The sequence below is a fragment of the Hemiscyllium ocellatum genome, chromosome 19 (genome assembly GCF_020745735.1).
Source record: "Hemiscyllium ocellatum isolate sHemOce1 chromosome 19, sHemOce1.pat.X.cur, whole genome shotgun sequence".
In the NCBI taxonomy this organism is placed as follows: domain Eukaryota; kingdom Metazoa; phylum Chordata; class Chondrichthyes; order Orectolobiformes; family Hemiscylliidae; genus Hemiscyllium; species Hemiscyllium ocellatum.
In genome coordinates, this window is record NC_083419.1 from 58,772,505 (window position 1) to 58,795,774 (window position 23,270).

Consider the following 23,270-nt stretch of genomic DNA (forward strand, 5'->3'; position numbering starts at 1 on the left):
TTTGTAAAAAACTGGGTATTTCAGGCTGCATGATTGGGAGTAATATATTATTCTGGGGTGGTAATTGATCAGCAAACAAAAAACCCAGTAAGAATAAACAGATTATTCTTAGGATAGTAGGTGAGTACGAAGTCTGCAGCAGCACACAACCAAATTATTAGTAAGCGAGGGCCAATATAATATTTCCAAATTTGATGTTATCGCTAAACTGGATAGGCACGGTACATAAGTTATGAGGAACATGCAAGGAAGCTTCAAGAGGTAAAGGAGAAGTCGCCATGGTCACACAGTCACATAATAATTCATTACGCAAACAGACCCTTTGGCTCAACTCATCCATGTTGACTAGGTTTCCAAAACTGAATTAGTCCCATTTGGCCCATATCCCTCTAAACCTTTCATATTAATGTACCTATCAAAATGTCATTTAAATGTTGTAACTGTATTTGCCTCCATCACTTGCTCTGGCAGCTCGTTCTGTTTATGCACCACCCTCTGTGTGAAAAAGCTGCCTCTCGGGTCCCTTTTCAATATCTTTCCCTCTTAAATCTATGCCCTCTAGTTTTGGAGTCCCCTACCCTGGGGAAAAGACTTTGGCTATTCACCACATCCAAGATCCTCATGATTTCATAAACCTTGATAAAAGGTCACCCCTCAGCCTCCTGTGCTTCAGGGAAAATGTCCCAGCCTATCCAGCCTCTCTTTACATCCTTCCAATACCAGGGTGACCAGAATGGTGTGCAGTTCCCAAATCTAGCCTGACCAATGCTTTGTACAGCAATAAGGTGACATACTCAATCCTCTGACAATGAAGGCAAGCAGTGCCAAACGCCTACCTCACCACTGTCTACCTGTCACACCAATTTCAAGGAACTATGTTCCTGCATCCATAGGTCTCCCTGTTCGACAAAACTTCCTTGGGGTCTACTGAACAATTCTTGCCCTGGTAGGTCTTACCAAAATGCAACACTGGCCTTACTGATCAAGCTCTCATTGTACACTTAGATAACCTTCTTCACATCAGCAAACTTACTAACCATGCCTCCTGTATTCTCATGCAAATCATTTATATAAATGAATATAAACACCAGCGGATGCAACAGTAATCCTTGCAGCACACCACAGGTCACAGCCTGAACAACAACCCTCGATCATCAACTTCCATCTCCTACTGTCAAACCAATTTTGTATCCAATTGGCTAGCTTGCCGTGGATCCCGTGCAATCTAACCTGTCTACCATGAGGAACCTTGTTGAAGGTCTTGCTAAAGGCCATGTAGACTATGATACTGCTCTGCTTTCATCTATCTTCTGGGTCATCTCTTCAAATAAAAAAACTCAAATCAAGTTTGTGACATGATATCCTACACACAAAGCCATTCTGACTATCCCTAAATCAGTCTTGCCTTTCCAAATGCATGTCGATTCTGTCTCTCAGAATCCCCTCCAACAACTTGCCCATCTCTGATGCCAGGTTCACCAATCTATAGTTCCCTGGCTTCTCCTTGCAGCCTTAGTCACTCTCCAGTCTTCCAGTACCTTACCTGTGGCTGGTGTTAATGCAAAGATCTTTGCTAGGGGCTCCACAATTTCTTCCCTATCTAGCCACCATGTCCTGGGGTGTAGGTGATCAGATCTTGAGGATTTATCTATTTTTATAGATTTAAGACCTCCAGCATCCCCCTTTCTGTAATGTGGACTCTTTTCAAGACATCAATATTTATTTCCCCCACCCTGCCAGAGTTCCTTAGCTTTCATTTCTTTCTCCACAGCAAGTAATGATGAGAAATATTTGATTAGTATTTCACCCATCTCCTGTGGTTCTACACAAAGATGATCTTGTTGATATTTAATAGAGCAACAGGTTGCAGGTTCCAGGGTTTAGATCTTTCATTAAGAACAGGCAAGGCGGAAAAAGAGGGGGAGGCGTGGCCTTGTTATTCAAGGGTAGCATAACAGTGGCTGAGAGATCTTTTGATAGGGACTCGTCTACTGAAATAGTGTGGGCTGAGGTTAGAAACAGGAGAGGAGAGGTCACACTGCTTGGAGTTTTTTATAGGCCTCCGCAGAGTTCCAAGGAGGTGGAAGAGAGGATGAGCAAAATTATTCTGGGTAGGAGTGAAAGGAACAGGGGTGGTCATTATGAGGGAACTTTAACTTTCTCAGCATTGACTGGAAATGCTATAACTCTAGTACATTGGATGGATCAGTTTTTGTTCAATGTGTACAGGAGGGTTTCGTGACACAGTATGTTGAAGGGTTGACAAGAGGGGAGGCCACACTGGACCTGATGCTTGGTAATGAACCAGGCCAGGTATTTGAGTGAGTTGTAGGTGAGCACTTTGGAGAGAGCCACCATAATTCTGTTACGTTTAGTTAAGCGATGGAAAGGGATAGGTACATGCCAAAGGTCAAGAGTGATTGATGGGGCAAGGGCAATTATAATGCGATTAGGCAGGAATTAGGATGCATAGAATGGGGGTAGCAAAATGCAGGGGATGCAGATAATGGAAATGTGGAGCTGGTTTAAGGAACAGAGATTGCGTGTCCTTGATAGGTATGTCTCTGTCAGGCAGGGAGAAAGTGATATGGTAAGGGAACCATGGTTTACAACAGAAATTGCATCTCTTGTTACAAAGAAGGAGGAGGCTTCTATGTTGATGCGGCAAGATGGTTCTGATGAAGCGATGGAGAGTTACAGATCAGCTAGGAAGGATTTAAAGAGAGAGAGTTAAGAGGAGCAAAGAAAGGACTCGAGCAGTCTTTCACAAATAGAATAAAGGAGAATCCTAAAGCTTTCTATTGGTATGTGAGGAATAAAAGGATGATTAGGGTAGGAATAGGGCCAAACAAAGACAGAAGTGGGAAGTTGACTGTGGACCCTGTGGAGATCGGAGAGATGCTAAACGAACATTTCTCATCGGTTTTCACTCAGGGAAAGGAGAATCTGGTAGAGGAGAAGAATGAGGTACAAGATATTAGACTAGAAAGGTTTGTTACAAACAGGTGTTATCAATTCTAGAAGGAGTGAAAGTAGACAAGTTCCCTGGGCTGGACAGGGATTTATTCAAGGATTCTCTGGGAAGCTAGGGAGGAGATAGCAAAGCCTTTGGCTTTGATATTTGAGTTGTCCTCGGATGATGATGTCAGCATGTTCTAGGGGGCATAACTACAAATTGAGGGATGATAGATTTAAGACAGATGTCAGAGGCAGGTTCTCTACGCAGAGAGTGGTATGGGCGTGGAATGCACTACCTGTTAATGTAGTCAACTCAGCCACATTAGGGAGATTTAAACAATCGTTAGATAAGCACGAGTGATTTTGGAATAATGTAGGGGGATGAGCTGAGAATAGTTCACAGGTCGGCACAACATTGAGGGCCGAAGGGCCTGTTCTGCACTGTATTGTTCGATGTTCTGTTCTATGTTTAAGAAGCCCTATTCTCTCCCGAGTTACACTTTTGCCCTTAACATACTGGAGAATCCCTTTGGATTCTCCTCGACCTTTCTGCCAAAGCTATTTCTTGTTCCTTGTTTGCCCTCTTGATTCCCCTCTTAAGTTACTCATATACGCCCTATTCTCCTCCAGGGATTCACTTGGTCCCAGCAGTCTATACTTGATATATGTCTCGTCCTTTTTCTTGACCAGAGCCTTAATATTTCTGGTCATCCAGTGTCACCTCACCTCCCAGCCTTGCCCATCACACTAACCAGGAACATGCTGGAGCTGAACTCTCGTTATCTTGCTTTTGAAAGCCTCCCTCTTGCCAGACCTCACTTTCCGTGCAAACAGCCTCTCCCAATCAACTTTTGAAAGTCCCTGCCGAAACCAACCTTACCCCAATTTAGAACTTTAACTTATCCTTTTCCATAAGCATTTTAAAACTAATAGAATTATGTTCACTAATAGAATTAGGTTCCAAAGTGCCCCTCCACTGACACCTCAATCACTTGCCATGTCTTATTTCTCAATAAGAGGTCACATTTAGCTTCTTCTCTATTAAGAGTATCTGCATATTGATTGAGAAAGTATCCTTGAACATACAGGATGAGAAGGCAGGACCTTCATGGTGACTTCACCCAACACAGGAACTATCCTGCTGGCATCACTTTGTTTTGCAAACCAACCTCTCCCTCGGACATGGCCTAAAAATTCCCAGCTCTTTTCAGTTCGAAAGAATAACCATGTTGGACTAGAAAAGTGCTTTTTCTCTCTCTACAGATGCTGCCAGTCCTACGGCCAGAGTTTCTCCAGCAGTTTTTGTTTTTATTTAGGTAAACTGTATGTTGGCTTTCATCACAAGGGAATGAGAGTACACTTGAGAAATCTCCTGCAGTACTGTGAACAGTTTTGCTCCCCTTTTATTTTTAAACAGAGTGATATACTTGCCAAAGAGAGAGTGCAATAAAGGTCTACTAGATTACTCCCTGGCATGGCAGGCTTGTTTTATGAAGAGAAATTGAGGAGAATGGATCTGTATGTCCCAAGTGTTTCAGAGAGTGAGGGGCGAACTCAGTGAAACTTGCAAAGTTACATGGCATGGCAGGGTGGAAGCAGATATAATATTTCCCTTTGGGGCCGAGAATCTAAATAAGGTGACATAATCTCAGAGTAAGGGATAGAACGTTTAAATCTAAGATAAGGAGAAATGACTTCACTATGAGGGTGGTCTTCTTTTAGCATTCTCTACTGTAGAAAGCTATGGAAGATCAATCACTGAGCATGTCCAAGACAGAAACTATTAGATTTCTGGAGTCTTATGGTGTTAAGGAATAAGGGGATAGCACAGGAAAGCCGCAAAAAGGAAATGATCATCTAGGATCTAACTGAATGGTGGAGCAGGCTCAACGGGCTAAAATGTCCACTCCTGCTGTTTATAAATAAAACACAAAATAAAAGCAGTGTAGCAGCAGGTTTAATGGTTACATAGCGTACATCTGCTGCTCTTACCTTTATTGTTTCATACAAGCAAACAAAAGACAGACATTCTGCCCTTCAAGTTTGCTCCACCATTCAATGAAATCACAGCTGTTCTGAATTCCTCAGTCCTATGTATCTATCTGCAATAAGCTGACACCTTGCCTAAGAAGAATCCATCTACCCTTACCTTAAAAATATTAATTGAGCTTGTTTCGATCACTTTCTTGGGCAGAACAACAAAATCTCGCAACCCTCTGAAAGGAAAATAAATTCCCCGTCTCTGCCCTCAAGGAATGATCCCATAATCTCAAAATAGCGTCCTTTAGTTGTGGACTCCATATCGACCTTATCAAGGTCAATCGTGATATTGAATCGCAATTTGTATCTCAGCAAATGTTTGCAACATACTAAAATTAAATCTCAAATTACAAAAGGGATTGCTTTGATGGTTTTGCTTGATACTTTAGGCTTTAATCGACAATGCTGTTATCACTGTCGTTCTATATGACATTACAATAGAGATTATCTGGGCATTGCAGAATTTCTCCCAGTGGAGTCCCTACAGGAAATTTAAAACTCAAATGGGAAGAAAGGCGAACAAACTTCAGAATGCTGACTGAAGACATTTCAACCAGCACTGCAATCATGATCATGCACTATTAGCTCTGATAGCCTAATGCTACATCTAAATAATGGCTTCTGAAGCAGATGCTCTTTTCACATCTTAAAGACGACATGTGACACCAAGATAATTTTTAAGGATACTCTGAAGATATCATTGAGCTGGGGACAAACTGATAACAGTGGGTGAGAGGACGATACCATAAACCATGTCATGTAGTGGCACCTCAATAACAGGCTCCTATATAGTCAGACATTTCTCTGCAGGGTAGAAACTAAAACATAAAGAAAGACAACAGAATTTGCCCTCCAGAATCTCCTTTCTCAGGAGGACTCATTTGCACCCAAAGACTTGTGGGTTCAGGATTGGCCTGTTGAGTCAGAGGACACAAAACATGAAGCCTGGCAGATCTAATCCTCATTTCAAGAGAGCAATGATGATTATTGCTACTATTTCAAGACTTAGACATTGAAATAGATTTGTGAAATAGCCGTGATAGTAATTGCAAAATTACGTTACTTAAGTAACTATATGGATGTTGGTTAGTTTGCATGGAATAAATTATCTGATGGCTCTCCCATAAACCACATTGCAACAATTAAAATGAGACAAACATAAAAGTCTGCATACCTTTGAAGTAGCTGGTGGTACTGAACCAGATGGAGAGGCATCTCTTGAGGGGGTCAAAGAAGAAACAGAAGATCTTTCTCGATCTGTGAATAGAAAATCAACATAAGATAAATAGTAAATTCCAGATTATATTTTTCAAAATAAACCTCAGATATCTTGCGTTTAAAAGTTCCTTTTTCCCACAAAAGATTGTTCATTGCCCTAACGTAGGTGTCTGCCATATGAAACGTTAATTCAATTGCCTGGATTTGTCACTGGCCAGACAATGGTTGTTTCAGTAGATAGGAAGTGCACGTTGTAGCAGGTTCCGAAGGAATTGTCTGGGAAACTGAATTTTCTGCTGGATAATTCCTCTATGCCTGGATCCCCCCCAAAGTTCTATTTAAACTGGAGACTCTGGAGTGTTCTGAAGAAATTAAGCAAAGTAGTTACTCAGGGAAGGTTAAACTATTAAATATATGGTTGAACTGCTGAATACCTATACAAGTGGCCCGTTACTTAGATCACACATCCCTAACTACACCTCCACAAACCTCCCAGTAGCCGAACACCACATTTACTTATAGATTGGCAACAGCTCACAGGCCTCCAGTCTGAAAAACAATCCTCCACCACCACGGGCCTGTGACCTTAGAAGAGTATAAAGGCAGTAGGAGTATACTTAAGGGGAAAGTCAGGAGGGCAAAAAAGGGGACAGGAGATAGCTTTGAAAAGTAGAATTAAGGAGAATACAAAGGGTTTTTACAAATACATTAAGGACAAAAGGGTAACTATGGAGAAAATAGGGCCCCTCAAAGATCAGCAAGGCGGCCTTTGTGTGGAACCACAGAAAATGGGTGAGATAGTAAATGAGTATTTTGTATTAGTATTTACTGTGGAAAAGGATATGTAAGATATAGACTGTAGGGAAATAGATGATGACATCTTGCAAAATGTCCATATTACAGAGGAGGAAGTGCTGGATGTCTTGAAACTGGTAAAGATGGATAAATTCCCAAGACCTGATCAGGTATGCTAGAACTCTGTGGGAAGCTAGAGAAGCGATTGCTGGGCCTCTTGCTGAGATATTTGTATCATCCATAGTCACAGATGAGGTGCTGGAAGACTGGAGGTTGGCAAATGTGGTGCCACTGTTTAAGGAGGACGGTAAGGACAAGGCAGGGAACTATAGACCGGTGAGCCTGACCTTGGTGGTGGGCAGGTTGTTGGAGGGAATCCTGAGGGACAGGACGTACTTGTATTCGGAAAGGCAAGGACTGATTAGGGATAGTCAACATGGCTTTGTGCGTGGGAAATCATGTCTCACAAACTTGATTGAGTTTTTTGAAGAAGTAACAAAGAGGATTGACGAGGGCAGAGCCGTAGATGTGATCTATATGGACTTCATTAAGGTGTTCGACAAGGTTCCCCATGGGACACTGATTAGCAGGGTTAAATTTCATGGAATACAGGGACAACAAGCCAGTTGGATACAGAACTAGCTAAAAGGTAGAAGACAAAGCGTGGTGGTGGAGGATTGTTTTTCAGACTGGAGGCCTGGGACCAATGGAGTGCCACAAGGATCGGTGCTGGGTCCTCTACTTTTTGTTATTTACATAAATGATTTGGATGTGAGCATAAGAGGTACAGTTAGTAAGTTTGCAGTTGATACCAAAATTGGAGGTGTAGTGGACAGCGAAGAGGGTTACCTCCGATTACAACAGGAGCTTGACCAGATAGGCCAATGGGCTGAGAAGGGGCAGATGCAGTTTAATTCAGATAAATGCGAGGTGCTTTATTTTAGGAAAGCAAATGTTAGCAGGACTTATACACTTAATGGTAAGGTCCTAGGGAATGTTGCTGAACAAAGAGACATTGGAGTGCAGGTTCATAGTCCTTGAAAGTGGAGTCATAGGTAGATAGGATAGCGAAGGCAGCGTTTAGTATGTGTTCCTTTATGGGTCAGAATATTGAGTACAGGAGTTGGGAGGTCATGTTGCAGCTGTACAGGACATTGGTTAGGCCACTGTTGAAATAATGCGTGCAATTCTGGTCTCCTTCCTATCGGAAAGATGTTGTGCAATTTGAAAGGGTTCAGAAAGGATGTACAAGGATGTTGCCAGGGCTGGAGGATTTGAGCTATAGGGAGAGGCTGAATAGGCTGGGGCTATTGTCAGTTCAATTCTACAATGTATTCGCCAAAAACAGATACCCCAACAATCACATCAACAGATGCCTAAGGGAAAGATAGTGGAATGAGGACATGCCACAACCCCAAGGACTAGCCACATTACCATACATCAAGAACATTTCTGAACTGACAGCCAGACTACTATGACCACTCGGACTCATAACAGCACACAAACCAACAGCCACTCTCGGACAACAACTCACCAGGACAAAGGACCCGATACCCAGCATGTACAAAATCCCATGCAAGGACTGCACAAAACACTACATGGAACAAACAGGAAGACAGCTAACGATCCGCATCCATGAACACCAACTGGCCACGAAACAACATGACCAGCTATCCTTAGTAGCCACACACACAGATGACAGGCAACATGAGTTTGACTGGGACAACACTACTATTATAGGACAAGCCAAACAGAGAACAGCCAGGGAATTCCTAGAGGCATGGCACTCATCCACAGATTCTATCAACAAACACATCGACCTGAACCCAATATACCGGCCACTGCAGCGGACAGCTGGAACTGACAACCAGAAGCGGCAGAGAAAAACCACTATAAATGCCGGAGGAAACAACACAGTGTTTAACAGAACGCTTAACAGGAGGCTCCCAAACACTGATGATGTCACCTACACAGGGGACGAAACGGCTGCAACACAAATTCCCAGCTCAGCAAACAGAACCACAACTTCTATATTTGTGCTGGGATATGGACTCACCATAGGAGCAGAATTAGAATAATTCATCAGAGTCTTAATAATCATCACCGTTCATTAAACTTAAAGCCACAACACACAAAGAAGCATTAATTTTCTAGACATAATTCAGTGGGCAAAAGCCAACAGTCACAAGGAATAAAAGTCTTTAAGAATAACTTACCCACACTTCAACAGACAAAAAGTCATTACCCTAAATATGCTTTCTGTTTAGGTTACAACTACATAGTTGCATGCTTATCTATAACTGCATGAATTCATGTAAAACTCCATTATCTCACTTTTTAGATTAGAATCAATCTAAACATCATGGCATAGACAGAGAACACAGGGGGTCAACATCTTCAACACATTGTCTAGCTATCACCATTGTTAACAGCTAACCCGAGAATGCAACTTTTTAAAACAAGGTTTTGTGATTTACACATGAAAGAAGTGAAACCATCACGGTATTCTAACAGATGAAAGGCTTAACAGACAATTAAATTTTTCAATTATATCACGCTAAATTTTTGCTATAAATCCTGTGTGTTAGGATTGAGCCCTCCACTCCCACCTGATGAAGGAGCGACGCTCCGAAAGCTAGTGTGCTTCCAATTAAACCTGTTGGACTATAACCTGGTGCTGTGTGATTTTTAACTTTGTACAACCCAGTCCAACACCGGCATTTCCAAATCATATCTATAACCAGTTACTCGAGCCATTCTAGCAAATCATCGTATGCCAGATGCTTTGAGATGTAATAACATTTAAATGCAAATCTTCATTAAATAAAAATGATTAATATTAACTTTGCCCCAATTGACAAAGCATTAGTTAAAGAGATCCCAGCAAAGGTAGTTGTTATCAAACAGAAAAGATAAATTACCAGGACAGAATTTAATTTATCATTTCTCTGGAATATCATACCTCTCATTTATACAAATATTTTCAGTCAAGCTAACATAAAGGAATAGTAGACAAGATGTTTAGCTCAGTCAATTCTGAACAAAGAGAACCACTGAAACACCTTATGTAGGAGATGGTGCTAATGAACTATCTACTACAAAATACACTAGATTTTAACCAGGTCATCAAAACCTCTCTCATTTTTTCAGCCACTCAGCTTCTGCCACATGACTGAAACTGCTGGTTCGTTTGAATCACCTCTAATCACACAGTATTTGTCATTTTTCCCTAAACTGCTTGTGACACCAGAAAAGAACACAGAAAGGAGTCCCAGGTTTAACTCTCTGATCTCAATCTCTCTGAAAATTCTTATGCCTGGAAAGAATCCTGTATTTTCATCTGTGAGAAACCAATTCCCAGTTTAGAGCTGCTAAATCTTTTCCTGAAACTTGACAATATTGCAGCTCCTGCTAAAGGGACTTCTATGTAGGCCAATTGAAAGGTTCTTCAATGGACACTGACTTTCTGGACTCTCTAACATACATGAACTGTTTTTTGATTTTAAGTGACTTCCCTCACTTAAAGTGGCTAATTTGTGACTTCCCTCAATTTATTCATTCTACCTTGAATGTGCACCTTGCATTGTGAATTAATAAATTCTATTTTGGTTTTACCTAAAGGAATTTGGATTAATTTAAAATTGAATTGCACAAACTGGTTTTAGGGAAACACACCATTGCCTTTTTTTTAAACTGGTAAACGAAAATAAGAGAATAAATTAAAACCCATTTTGGTTCTATTCAGAAAGAGAGAACTGAAAATAATTCAGCTCCCCTTCTTCTCCATGACACAGGTAATTAGACTTAAAACTCAATCAAAGGACCATATTGTAGAAACCAGGCCTGTTTGTTACATTTTCAATAGTTCAATGAAGTAATCATCCTTAGAGTTCTGTGGTTATTTGAAATTAAGTTTCTTAGTTTGTAGGAAGATTAAGGGAAGTGTGAATCATAAAAACAATAATTTTCAGAAAGCTGCAAAACGTCATAAAAGTGTCTCATCTTTTATTGCAAAAGAACAATATTGGTTTTTAACAAAAATCATCTGGTTAAAGCAATGACCAACTGAACCATGAGGAGCTGAAAGATTAAAGATTCAGTTGTCCAGTATGACTTAGTTCACTGATCTCAGTCTTGTTAGATGAAGAACTACTACAATTGACCTTCATGCCCCTGGGATAGGGGAACAAAACAGGCCAAGATGCTCATTGCTGAGCACTACACTGTACCTTCATACCTGAAACATGCTCAAATGGATATGAACTTAAGACAAGACATGAATAAAGCCATATTAACTCTCCGAAATCAGGTAGTCTGACACAGTGAGCATTTATTTTATGTCTTTAATGCAAAAGTTGCTCTGTGCTCCTCAGATGGAGTTGTAGAACATGGACATGAAACAAGCGTTGAAGAAAACAAAAGTACCCAAAAGTTGTTTTTTTGGAGTTTCTAAAGGAAAGAAACAGTTGAAAGTATAGGGGTTAGGAAGAAAGTTTTAATGGTCAGAATCCAGACTGATAAAGGCTTTCCCGCCAGTACGACAAAGCAGCTTGGAACCTTACAAGTTTGGATTGATCAGGGGAAGAAAAGGATAGAGAGCTGAAGGAGATTGTGAGAACAACGAGATGCAAATTTCTTAACTTAAAGTCAATGGTGCTTTAAACAGAAAGTTAAAGGACAAGAGCAAAGAGAGAGTATCAAGCAGGGTTAAGTGTTCTGGACAGATTGGGGTTTTTGAAGCAGAGGCGGCCAGCAAAGATTGTTAGAATAATTGAGTCTAGCAATGGAGAAGACATGCATTAGTAGCAGGAGAGACTGACCAAGATAAAAAATTTTTTTAATACAATTTAACAATAATCTTCAATCCTTTTTTAACATAAACACAATTTCCCAATATGCTATGTGTACCATTTTACCCCTTTTTAACCTTAATTAAACTAGAGATGGAGAATTCACCTGCTTGTATGATTTATGAGGCCAAATAAATACATTACCACAAAAATAAAGTAAATCTTGTAAAATAATATCAACATAGGCATCTTATAATATTGGCATTGTTCCTGTTATTTTCTTTCCGAAATCAATGTTACACAGTAAATTGAGAAAAGTACTCAAAGGCTCTATTTATATTTTAGGCCACTGCACCAACACAGACTTCTTACAAATTGTCTTTTAAAAACTAAATTACTATCAACCTTTCTGAAAAGTATCACTGAGGTTTTGAAGATTTTATTTGCATCAGTTTTCACAGTAGAGGATATTAATTGCAATCTAACAATACCAAATCATGGAGCAAAAAAATGGGGGGGGGGGGGGGGGAAATAAATACAATAACTATAGCCAGAAAAAAAATACAAAAGGACACTACTGGGGCTAAAGACTGAGAGGTCTCCTGGACCTGATCTGTTGTATTTCAGGATGCTAAAGAAAGTACTTATAGAGATAGTGGATGTAAAAGGTAGCAATCTTCCAAGATTTTTTTAAAGATTCTGGAATAGTTCCAGACAATTGGAAAACTAACAATATAATATCCTTATTCAAAAAGGGAGGGAGAGAAAGAAACACAGGTAACTATAGTCCAGTTAGCTCAATATTGCCATTGGAAGAATGCTAGCATTTATTACAAAGGATGTAATATCACAGTGTATAGAAATGCAAAATATAATCAAACAGAATTAGCATAACTTCATGAAGAGGAAATCATACCTGATAAAACTTGGGCAGTGTCTGACCTGGTAACATGTAGGATAGATAAAAAAAGGGAAAGCAATGGATGTAATACATTTGGATATTCAGAAGATGGTTGATTAAGGTACTACATATAAGACCACTTAATATGAGCCCATGGTATTGGAAGTAGCAATATTAGCTTGGATAGAGGATTGGTTAAATAAATAGAAGGCAGAGTTGGGATAAAAGAGGCATTTTCAAATGGCAACCTACAATTAGTGGAATGTCACAAGGATCGGAGTTGGGGTTGTAATTAGCAACTATAGTGACTTGAATGACAGAATGACACCATCACCAAGTTTGCAGATGTCAGACAAATAGGTGACAACAACAAAAAATGTCTACAGGGATATAGACAGACACTTGGCAGTTGGAATATAGTGTAGAAAATGGGAGATTATGCATTTTGGCAGATAGAACAGAGAAACTGTAGCACTGAGAAATTTGCAAGTCCTTGTGCATAAATCAGAAAAAAAGTTAGCAAAGCAGCCCAGAGGATAATAAGACAGACAACTGGAATTTTGGCCATTACTTAAGAGGGGATAGAGTATAAAAATATGGACATCTCGCTGAAACTATACAGGATACTAATCAGAACACATTTGAAGTTTCGTATCCCTGCTCTTAGGAACGATAACAGACATTGAAGGCAGTCCAAAGAAGGTTCATTAGGTTGATCCTAGATATAGAGGGATTTATTTATGATGAGAGGCTGAGTAGGTTGGGCCTGTACTCAGTGAAGTTTAGAACAAGGAGGGAAGACCTTACAGAAATATAAGATTCTGAGGGATTTGACAGGGTTGGTACCAAGAGGTTGTTTTCTCTTTTGGGAGGATCTAGTTCCAGAGGGGCATAATCTCAGAGAAGCGAAGGGGTCACCCATTTGAGACAACTATTTTCATGACCGTAGAGGCAGACAGCATTAAACAGATCCTTCAGGCCAACTTGCCCATACTGACCAGATGTCCCTATCTAACCTAGCCCCATTTGCGAGCATTTGGCCCATACACCTCTAAACCCTTCCTATTCATGTACCCATCCAGATGCCTTTTAGATGTTGCAATTGTATCCAGCTCCATTAATTCCTTTGGCAGCTCATTGCAAAAACGCACCAGCCTCTGTATGAAAAACTTTCCCCTCTCACCTTAAACCTGTGCCCTCTAGTTTTGGATTCCCCCGTCCTAGGAAATCAGACCTTGGCTATTCACCCTATCAATGCCCTAAATGATCCTATAAACCTAAACTCACCCCTTAGCCTCCAAACTCACTAAATCTATGGAATTCTTTATCATGGAGAGCTGTCAAGAGTGGGTTGTCTAGATGATTATCAGATCTCCCATGATCTTTTTGAATGATGGAGCAGATTTGATGGGTCAAATGGCCTACTTCTGCTCTTTTATCTCATGGTGTTGCAAACTTTTACAATACGGGTGGCCCGGTAGCTGAGTGGTTAGCACTGCTCCCTCACAATCCAGGCACCCAGGTTCAATTCCAGCCTCAGGCGACTGTCTGGGTGGAGTGTGCACATTCTTCCCATATCCGTGTGGGTTTCTTCTGGGTGCTCAGGTTTCCTCCCACAATCCAAAAATGTGCACGTTAGGTGAATTGGCCTAGGTAAATTGCCCATAGTGCTCAGCGAGGTGTTGGTTAGGTGCATTAGTCAGGGGTAAATATAGAATAGGGTAGGGGAATGGGTCTGGGTGGGTTACTCTTTGAAGGGTCAAATGGCCTGTCCCTATCCTATTGGGATTCTACAATGCTATCCTATGATGCATGTTAAAATAAAAAGCATGCAAGATAGCCTTCCAAAAACGATTTATATCCGCAACCACAAGGCCAAGTTTAAAGAAAAGTGAACTTTAGGACAACAGGGACACTTCTGCAAGCAACACTTTGGAACAGCTTGCAGGGAATATTCTTTCTGCCATTAGGGACTGAAATCTCTCATTTTATTCATTGTTCGAAACAGCATTCAGGAAGCAACACTAAAAATAAAATGTAAATATCCGACTTCAACTATTTACAGTCAGCATTACTTAAGTATGATTATTAAGTTAACAAGAAAAAAAATTCAACCAGAGCAATAAGTTTATGAAATCTCAATAGAACATAGCAGCTGCAGTGCTTTGTTGTACAGTTTTTCCTTCCCCAATACAGAAGAACCTCAATTATTGGGGAGTATTTTGCTCAGATAATCGAACTTTTGGATAACACAGTTTAGCCAAGCACTGGTATCTTGCGATCTTGACTGGATAATCTGAAATTCAGATAACCGATGTTTAAATAATCGAGGTTCCTCTGTATAAAACTCAACATTAATAGGGTACCTTTTTATAGCCTCTTGCAGGTACAATTTAGCTACAAGACTCAAACTCACGACTAGTCATCTGTAAGACCAGTGTGCTAACTATTGAACTATGGAGCCTGAAATCAGTGATAATTATCCTGATTGCTGATACAAACACCAGCTATATATTCTAGATTTTTATGAACTGTATTTCAATCCTACTGTCTGCTATGTAATTGAGCCCATGACACCAGAGAATTAGCTGGTTCCTCGGCATCACTAGTGCAATTTCATTACCACTACGTAATCAATGCGTGCTGGTGGATCTGGATGGGGTACTCTTCTGAGGGTCACTGTGGATTCGATGGGCCAAATGGCCTGCTCACACACGTCATGATTTTACGAAGATCAAAGTTATGAAATAAAAATCAGTAAGAAACAAAATGTATGGGCCAACAGTCTAAATGTCTATACATAATATCTGTAGCTCAATGACTATTAAATATCTTGGGGTAGGGCATTCAAAAACAAGAAAGAATCATACAAGTGTTTATTTTTTGTGTGACATGAAAGGACTAGTGAACATGTACACTACATAAATATACAAACTATGTGAAAAAAGAATAATATTTCAAACATACAGCATCCATACTGTATTTAGAGCAAAGAAACTGTAGCATATTGATATTCTAGATGCAGATATTATAATCATGAACTGGTACATTTAAAAGGAAAATGCCAATGAAATTAAAACACAAAGTTACAATGCATCAAAAACAAACTTGTATAACTTGAATAGCATGATGGAGATTTATTACATTATAAGCATTAAGAGGATCAGTTTTATTTGCCACAAACTATGAGATTATGTATAAAAGACTCACGTGTACAGAATTTATAATAGAACTTGAAAACTAGAAGTTTAAGAAACAATGTTGGAGGCCTCCAGTACAACAGCGACAGCTGAATTCAGAGAAGGGATACTGTTCCACAGTTTGAATCTTAATACCGAATGACAGATTTTACCGTATCATACTTTAATTAAAATGTTTTCAATGTGCATACCATATTGATTTGAAACTTAAATGAACTATTTCTGTACCAATTCCTCAAACTAATTCACAACATTTGTCACAATCTTCCCTGCCAAAGGCTCCCCACCCTCACCATACATGCAGCTTTAAATAAAGTAGTTTTAAAAGTTTGTGCAACTTTGCCTGTTGGAGATTGCATGCCAAATTATACATAACAGAAACAAAGGTGTGACTGGGTTAAACTCTGCGTTTCGTATTCAAGAGTTTTGTGTATTATGGTCTTAACTAAAAAAAACTACTCATTAATTCCCTTCTGGTTAAAACAAAAGCAGAAATATTAATTGTATTAATAGCTTGCTCTTTTGAAAGCCTCGAGCATTACATAAAAAATTAAGGAGAACTCTGCAGTTTTGATGCCTTCCAAGAGCTCATGGGAAGCAGAGCTTTAGGTATCGTCAGTGTCTGTGGCAGAGGCAATAGATCTGCCAATTTTCCTGCTCTAGATTGCTACCCAGTGGCATAGGAAGCAAAATGCAGCTACATGTACATCAAGTTTTGTCAGTATTGAGATGGGCTATGATACTTTCCAAGGTCTAAGTATTTGTTTACATTTACTGTCCAAGCTTATGTATACATATATACCGTGGTATAATTGATAAGTGCGTTATACCACCATGGGGCGACATGATGGCTCAGTGGTTAGCACTGCTGCCTCATCACCAGGGACCAAGGTTCAATTCCAGCCTTGGGCAACTGTCCATGTGGAAAAGGCAAATTCTCCCTGTGTCTGCGTGGGTTTCCTCCCACAATCCAAAGATGTGCAGGTTAGGTGAATTGGCTATATTAAATTGCCCATAGTGTCTGGGGATGTGTTGGCTAGGTGCATTAGTCAGGGAAGGGTAAATAAAGGGAAGGGGGATGGGTCGTGGTGGGTTACTCTTTAGAGGATCGGTATGGACTTGTTGGGGCAAAGGGCCTGTTTCCACACTGTAGGGATTCTATACAGATGGACATTTATGCATTGTACTAGAAGGATGTCAACATTTACGTCTGATTCATTTGTTGTGGGATTGTTTAGCCCTATATATTGTATAATAAATTGTTCTTTCTGTGATCTCTTTTGGCGATGTTTCTACATGACTCATCTATTATGTTCACAGTGTATACCAGATGAATGGGCATGATTTGGCATTGAGTTTATGACAGACCTAGGGGTCTGACTGGAGGGACATGAGTTTGTTCAGACTGTATTGAGATGATATGGGAGTTGATGAGGATGAAAGATGAGAATGCATGAGGGGAAATGCAAGAGCGGCTCAGTCGAGAGACCAATTTTTCAAAAATTGAAAATAGGACATAATGAAAGACCTGAACATGTCGGGCAACATAATAATGCATATGGTGGGATACCAAAAACAGGAATCTGCTGAAAGGACAGTTGAAGGTAAAAAGTCATAGAACATTACAGCATAGTACAGGCCCTTTGGCACTGATGTTACGTTGACCTGTGAAATCAATCTGAAGCCCATCTAACCTACACTATTCCATTCTCGTCCATATGCCTATCCAATGACCATTTAAATGCCCTTAATGTTGGTGAGTCTACTACTGTTGCAGGCATTGAGTAAAGAAACTACCTCTGACATCTGCCCTAGATCTATCACCCCTCAATTTAAAGCTATGTCTCCTCTTGCTAGCCATCGGCATCTAAGGAAAAAGACTCTCACTGTCTACCCTATCTAACCTTCATCTTGTATGTCTCAATTAAGTTGCCTCTCAACCTTCTAACGAAAACAGCCTAGAGTCCCTCAGCCTTTCCTCGTAAGACCTTTCCTCCACAACAGGCAACATCTGAGTAAATCTCCTCTGAACCCTTTCCAAAGCTTCCACATCCTTCCCATAATGCGGTGACTAGAATCGTACGCAATGCTCAAAGTGTGGCTGCGCCAGAGATTTGTACAGCTGCAGAATGACCTTGTGATTCCAAAACTCAATATCTTTACCAATAAAAGCTAACACACTGTATGCTGCCTTAACAACGCTATCAACCTGAGGGGCAACTTTCAAGGATCCATGTAACTGGACACGGAGATCTCCCTGCTCATCTACACTACCAAGTATTTTACTATTCGCCCAGTACTCTGCATTCCTGTTGCTCCTTCCAAGATGTATCTACTCATGCTTTTCTGTCTTAAACTCCATTTGCCACCTGTCAGCCCAGCTCTGCAGCTTATCTATGTCCCTCTGTAACCGACATCAAGGTTGTAAGTTACTTTCCACAACTCTACCGATCGCAGTGTCATCTGCAAATTTACTAATGCATCCTTTTATGCCCTCATCCAGGTCATTTATAAAAATGAGAAACAACAGTGGACCCAAAACAGATCCTTGCAGGACACCACTAGTAAGTGAACTCCAGGTGGTGACCCTCTATCATCTTTCAGCTAGCCAATTTCTGGTCGAAACTGCTAAATCACCCTCAATCCCTTACCTCTGTATTTCGTGCAATAGCCTAAAGTGGGGAATCTTATCAAACGCCTTACTCAAATCCATATACACCACATCAACTTTACCATCATCCACCTGTTTGGTCACCTTCTCAAAGAACTCAGTAAGGTTTGTGAGGCATTATCTCCCCTTCACAAAGCAGTGTTGACTATCCCTAATCAATTTATTCATCTCTAGTGGATTATTAATCCTATCTCTTATAACCCTTTCCAACACTTTTCCCATAACCAAAAATAAGGCTCACAGGTCTATAATTTCAAGGGTTGCCTCTACTCCCCTTCTTGAACAAAGGAACAACATTTGCTATCCTCCAGTCTTCTGGCACTACTCCAGTAGACAATGATGACATAAAGATCAAAGCCAAAGGTTCAGCAATCTCCTCCCTGGCTTCCCAGAGAATCCTAGGATAAATTCCATCCGGCCCAGGGGACTTATCTATTTTAACACTTTTCAGAATAGCTAACACCTCCGCCTTTGGAACCTCAATCCCATCTAGTCTAGCATCCTGTATCGCCGTATTCTCCTCGACCACATTGTCTTTTTTCTGCGTGAATACTGACGAAAAGTATTCATTTTGCGCTTCCCCATCTCCTCTGACTCCACACACAACTTCCCACTACTATCCTTGATTGGCCCTAATCTTACTTTAGTCATTCTTATATTCCTGATATACCTATAGAAAGCCTTAAGATTTTTCTTGATCCTATCTGCCAGTGACTTTTCATGTCCCCTCCTGGCTCGTCTTAGCTCTTTCTTTAGGTCTTTCCTGGCTAACCCGTAATTCAAAACTCCTTAATTGAGCCATCACATCTCATTCTAACATAAACCTCCTTCTTCCTCTTGACAAGAGATTCAACTTCCTTATAAACCACATATCCTGTAGTAGCTGGTCTTTGAATAAGCTCCACATTTCAATTGTGCCCATCCCCCGCAGTTTCCTTCCCCATTCTATATCTTGCCTAATCGCATTGTAACTGTCTTTCCCCAGCTATTACTCTTGTCATGTGGTATATACCTATCCCTTTCTATCACTCAAGTAAACATAACCGATTTGTGGATGCTATCTCCAAAGTGCTCATCTACCTCCAAATTTAACACCTGGCTAGGTTCATTATAGAGTCATAGAGACGTACAGCATGGAAACAGATCCTTCGGTCCAACCTGTCCATGCCAACCAGATATCCCAACTCCATCTAGTCCCATCTGCCAGCACATGGTCCATATTCCTCCAAACCCTTCCTATTCATATACCCATCCATTGCTTCTTAAATGTTGCAATTGTACCAGCCTCCACCACATCCTCTGGCAGCTCATTCCATACACTTACCACCCTCTGCGTGAAAAAGTTGTCCCTTAGGTTTCTTTAATATCTTTCCCATACCACCCTTAACCTATGCCCTCTAGTTCTGGACTCCCCAACCCCAGGGAGAAGACTTTGCCTATTTATCCTATCCATGCCCCTCAATTTTGTAAACCTCTAAGATTACCCCTCAGCCTCCGACACTCCAGGGAAAACAGCCCCAGCCTGTTCAGCCTCTTCCTGGAGCTCAGATCCTCCAACCCAGGTAACATCCTAGTAAATCTTTTCTGAACCCTTTCAAGTTTCACAACATCTTTCCGATAGGAAGGAGACCAGACTTGCATGCAATATTCTAACAGTGGGTTAACTAATGTCCCGTACAGCCGCAACATGACCTCCCAACTCCTGTACTCAATACTCTGACCAATAAAGGAAAGCATACCAAACACCTTCTTCACTATCCTAACTACCTGCGACTCCACTTTCAAGGAGCTATGAACCTGCACTCCAAGGCAAATGCGGCCTCACCCATCGCTGGCCTGTCTGCATACTGTGTCAGGATACCCTCCTGCTCACATTGGACAACACCTGACCCATCTAAAGTACTTGAACAATAGTATTCCCAGTCAATATTTGGAAAGTCCCCGAAAACAGCTACCCTGTCACTCTTGCTCCTATGAAGGATCATCTTTGCTATCCTATCCTCTACATCTCTGGAACTATTTGGAGGCTATAGAAAACTCCCAACAGGGTAATCTCTCCTTTCCGGTTTCTCATCTGAGCCCATTTTATCTCAATAGACAAGTCTTCAAAAACATCCTTTCGCTACTGTAATACTGTCCTTGACTAACAGTGCCACACCACCCCCTCTTTTACCATTTTCTCTGTTCTTACTGAAACATCTAAATCCCAGAACGTACAATAACCATTCCTATCCCTGCTCTAGGAGAAAGTGAGGACTGCAGATGATGGAGATCAGAGCTGAACATGTGTTGCTGGAAAAGCGCAGCAGGTCAGGCAGCATCCAAGGAGCAGGAGAATCGATGTTTCGGCATGAGCCCTTCTTCAGGAATCCCTGCTCTACCCATGTCTCTGAAATGGCCACAGCATCAAAATCCTAGGTACCAACCCATGCTGCAAGTTCATCCACCTTAATCTGGATGCTCCTAGCATTGAAGTAAACACACTTCAAACCAAATTGTTGTTTGCTGGCTCCTTCCTGCGACCTTGCAACCTTAGTTCTGACCTCACTACTCTCAACCTCCTGTATACTTGAACTACAATTTCAGTTCCATCCCCCACTGAATTAGTTTAAACCCACGTCAAGTGCATTAGCAATTCTAACCACGCACCACACCCCCAGGATATCGGTGGTATTCTCTGGTTCAGGTGAAGACCGTCCTGTTGGTTGAGGTCCTACCTACTTCAGAAAGATCCCCAATTATCCAGGAATCCAAACCCCTCCTTCCTGCAACATCCCTGTAGCCACGTGTTCAACTCCTCTCTCTCCACCTATTCCTCTCCCTACTAACATGTGGCACAGGCAACAAACCAGAGATGGTAACTCTCCCCCCACCCTCCATTCCGCTTCAGTATCCTAAACGGTATACTTGTTATTGAAGAGAACAGCCATAGGGGATCCCTGCACTGCCTGCCGGTTCCCTTTCTGTCCCCTGATGGTAATCCATCTACCTTCTTCTTTCACATGAGATGTGACTACCTCACTGTAACTCCTCTGAATAACCCCCTCTGCCTTCTGAATGATCCAAAGTTCATCCAGTTCCAGTTCCCTAACGTGGTTTTCCAAGAACTGGAGTTGGGTGCATTTCCCACAGATACACAGTCAACAGGGATACTAGTGGTAATCCTTACCTCCCAGTGTCTTTAGGAGGAACATTCAACTGCCCTGACCTCCATTCCCACTATTGTAAATTCCCGACAAGACTACTGAAAACTAAAACAAAAAGAACATAGTCACCTTACCCATCCGGTGCACAGAACCTTTTCATTTGGTTAGAGGAGGAGGACGGATGAGATATGCTAGCCGAATAGTGTTACGGGTAAAACAACCGCCCAAATATAAAGCCTCACTTATCCAGCAGTACTGTGTCTTCAGTGTGCACTCCGCCTATATACAAGGTAGGCCTTAATATATTTTAAATTTATCTTCCCGTCGTGCCTCTGGCCTTTGCTGTAGGTCCTCCCACTCCAACTGCCGCTGAGAAAATGAATTTAATATCTCCTGGATCATGTTCGACTAAGATATCTGATTATTGATAGCAGCAGTTACAAATCAGACTTCTGTTTCAATTCCATTGCTGCTTCATTTGCTTTACAAAAAGATTTTTTTTCCAGCTTTAGCTTCTACATCCTTAACTCCAATCACTTATTATTGGTGGTCAGGTCTTTAGTTACATAAGCTGATAATTTCTTGTTCAGCTAGCTGTGTAATTTTCACAAGTTATATTAACCCATGAGAACTCGGGTAGAGCTCTAGTGCTGCTTGAACTCATTCTTTTTGCAATGTAATGCATCTTAAATCTTTAAAATTTCCTATTAAACTACGCTCTGTTACTTTACAGATTTAAAATGCATATTTTGAATACTTGCAGAGTATTATGAGTAAAGTCCAGCTAAGCAGGTATACCCTTCTCGATAATGGTTTTATTTAACCAAGATTGAAGTGTTGAAGTGTATATACGTTTAATGTTGTTTTGAAGCAGGAGACATTGCTGAGACGATTTAGATTCCACTGCTAACATAATTAAAAGTGCTGCCTGAACCATAAGAATACAAACGATAGAACAGTGGTACTAATCCCAGCTGGTGACTTTTTAGTACATCAATTTACTGGCTTAATGTAAAGTAAAAATACTGGCACACTTAGTTAGAAAGCATCTGTTTACATCCATAAGGCATCTATTTACTGAGGAAGTTGGTTTGTTGAAACATGTTAATTATACCCAGTCTGTCTGGAATACAAAGGATACTTGATTTATATGGGTGATTTTGATAGAAGTCCTGACCTTTCTATTCAGTTCGAACAGCATGATATAAGAACCTGCAGATGTCCACATGAAGATCAAAGTCTTAACTGTTAACTGCCTTAAAAAAGACAATGGTGATGAGATTGTATGGTATTAGCAAAAGAGTTCATGAACTTTAAAGACTATATATGTTAATTTACCTAGGCCAGCATATAAAGTTAGAAATTTAAAGCTCTCCAGGTAGAATTACAAAAGAATATAAATTGTGTATTATTAGTGCTGTTTCTAAGACAAGACCAATTGATAATCTGTGATATGGTCAATATATCCAAAGAATCGGTGTCTGATATTTTGATACCCAACACAGGCAACCTGGATTTTGAAAAAAATAAGTGGTTGGAATGATGATATTT

The 23,270-nt window shown here is 40.6% G+C and overlaps 1 protein-coding gene across 3 annotated transcripts in view; it reads right to left on the minus strand.

Moving 5' to 3' along the window:
- The window catches only part of pphln1 (periphilin 1), a 154,264-nt gene that overhangs the window by 40,874 nt on the left and 90,120 nt on the right, over positions 1-23,270 (minus strand). For all 3 annotated transcript variants that reach the window (XM_060839965.1, XM_060839966.1, XM_060839963.1), the window contains one exon: positions 6,173-6,255. In XM_060839965.1, the coding sequence (XP_060695948.1) occupies positions 6,173-6,255 (83 nt within the window). The remainder of the gene's footprint in view (positions 1-6,172; positions 6,256-23,270) is intronic.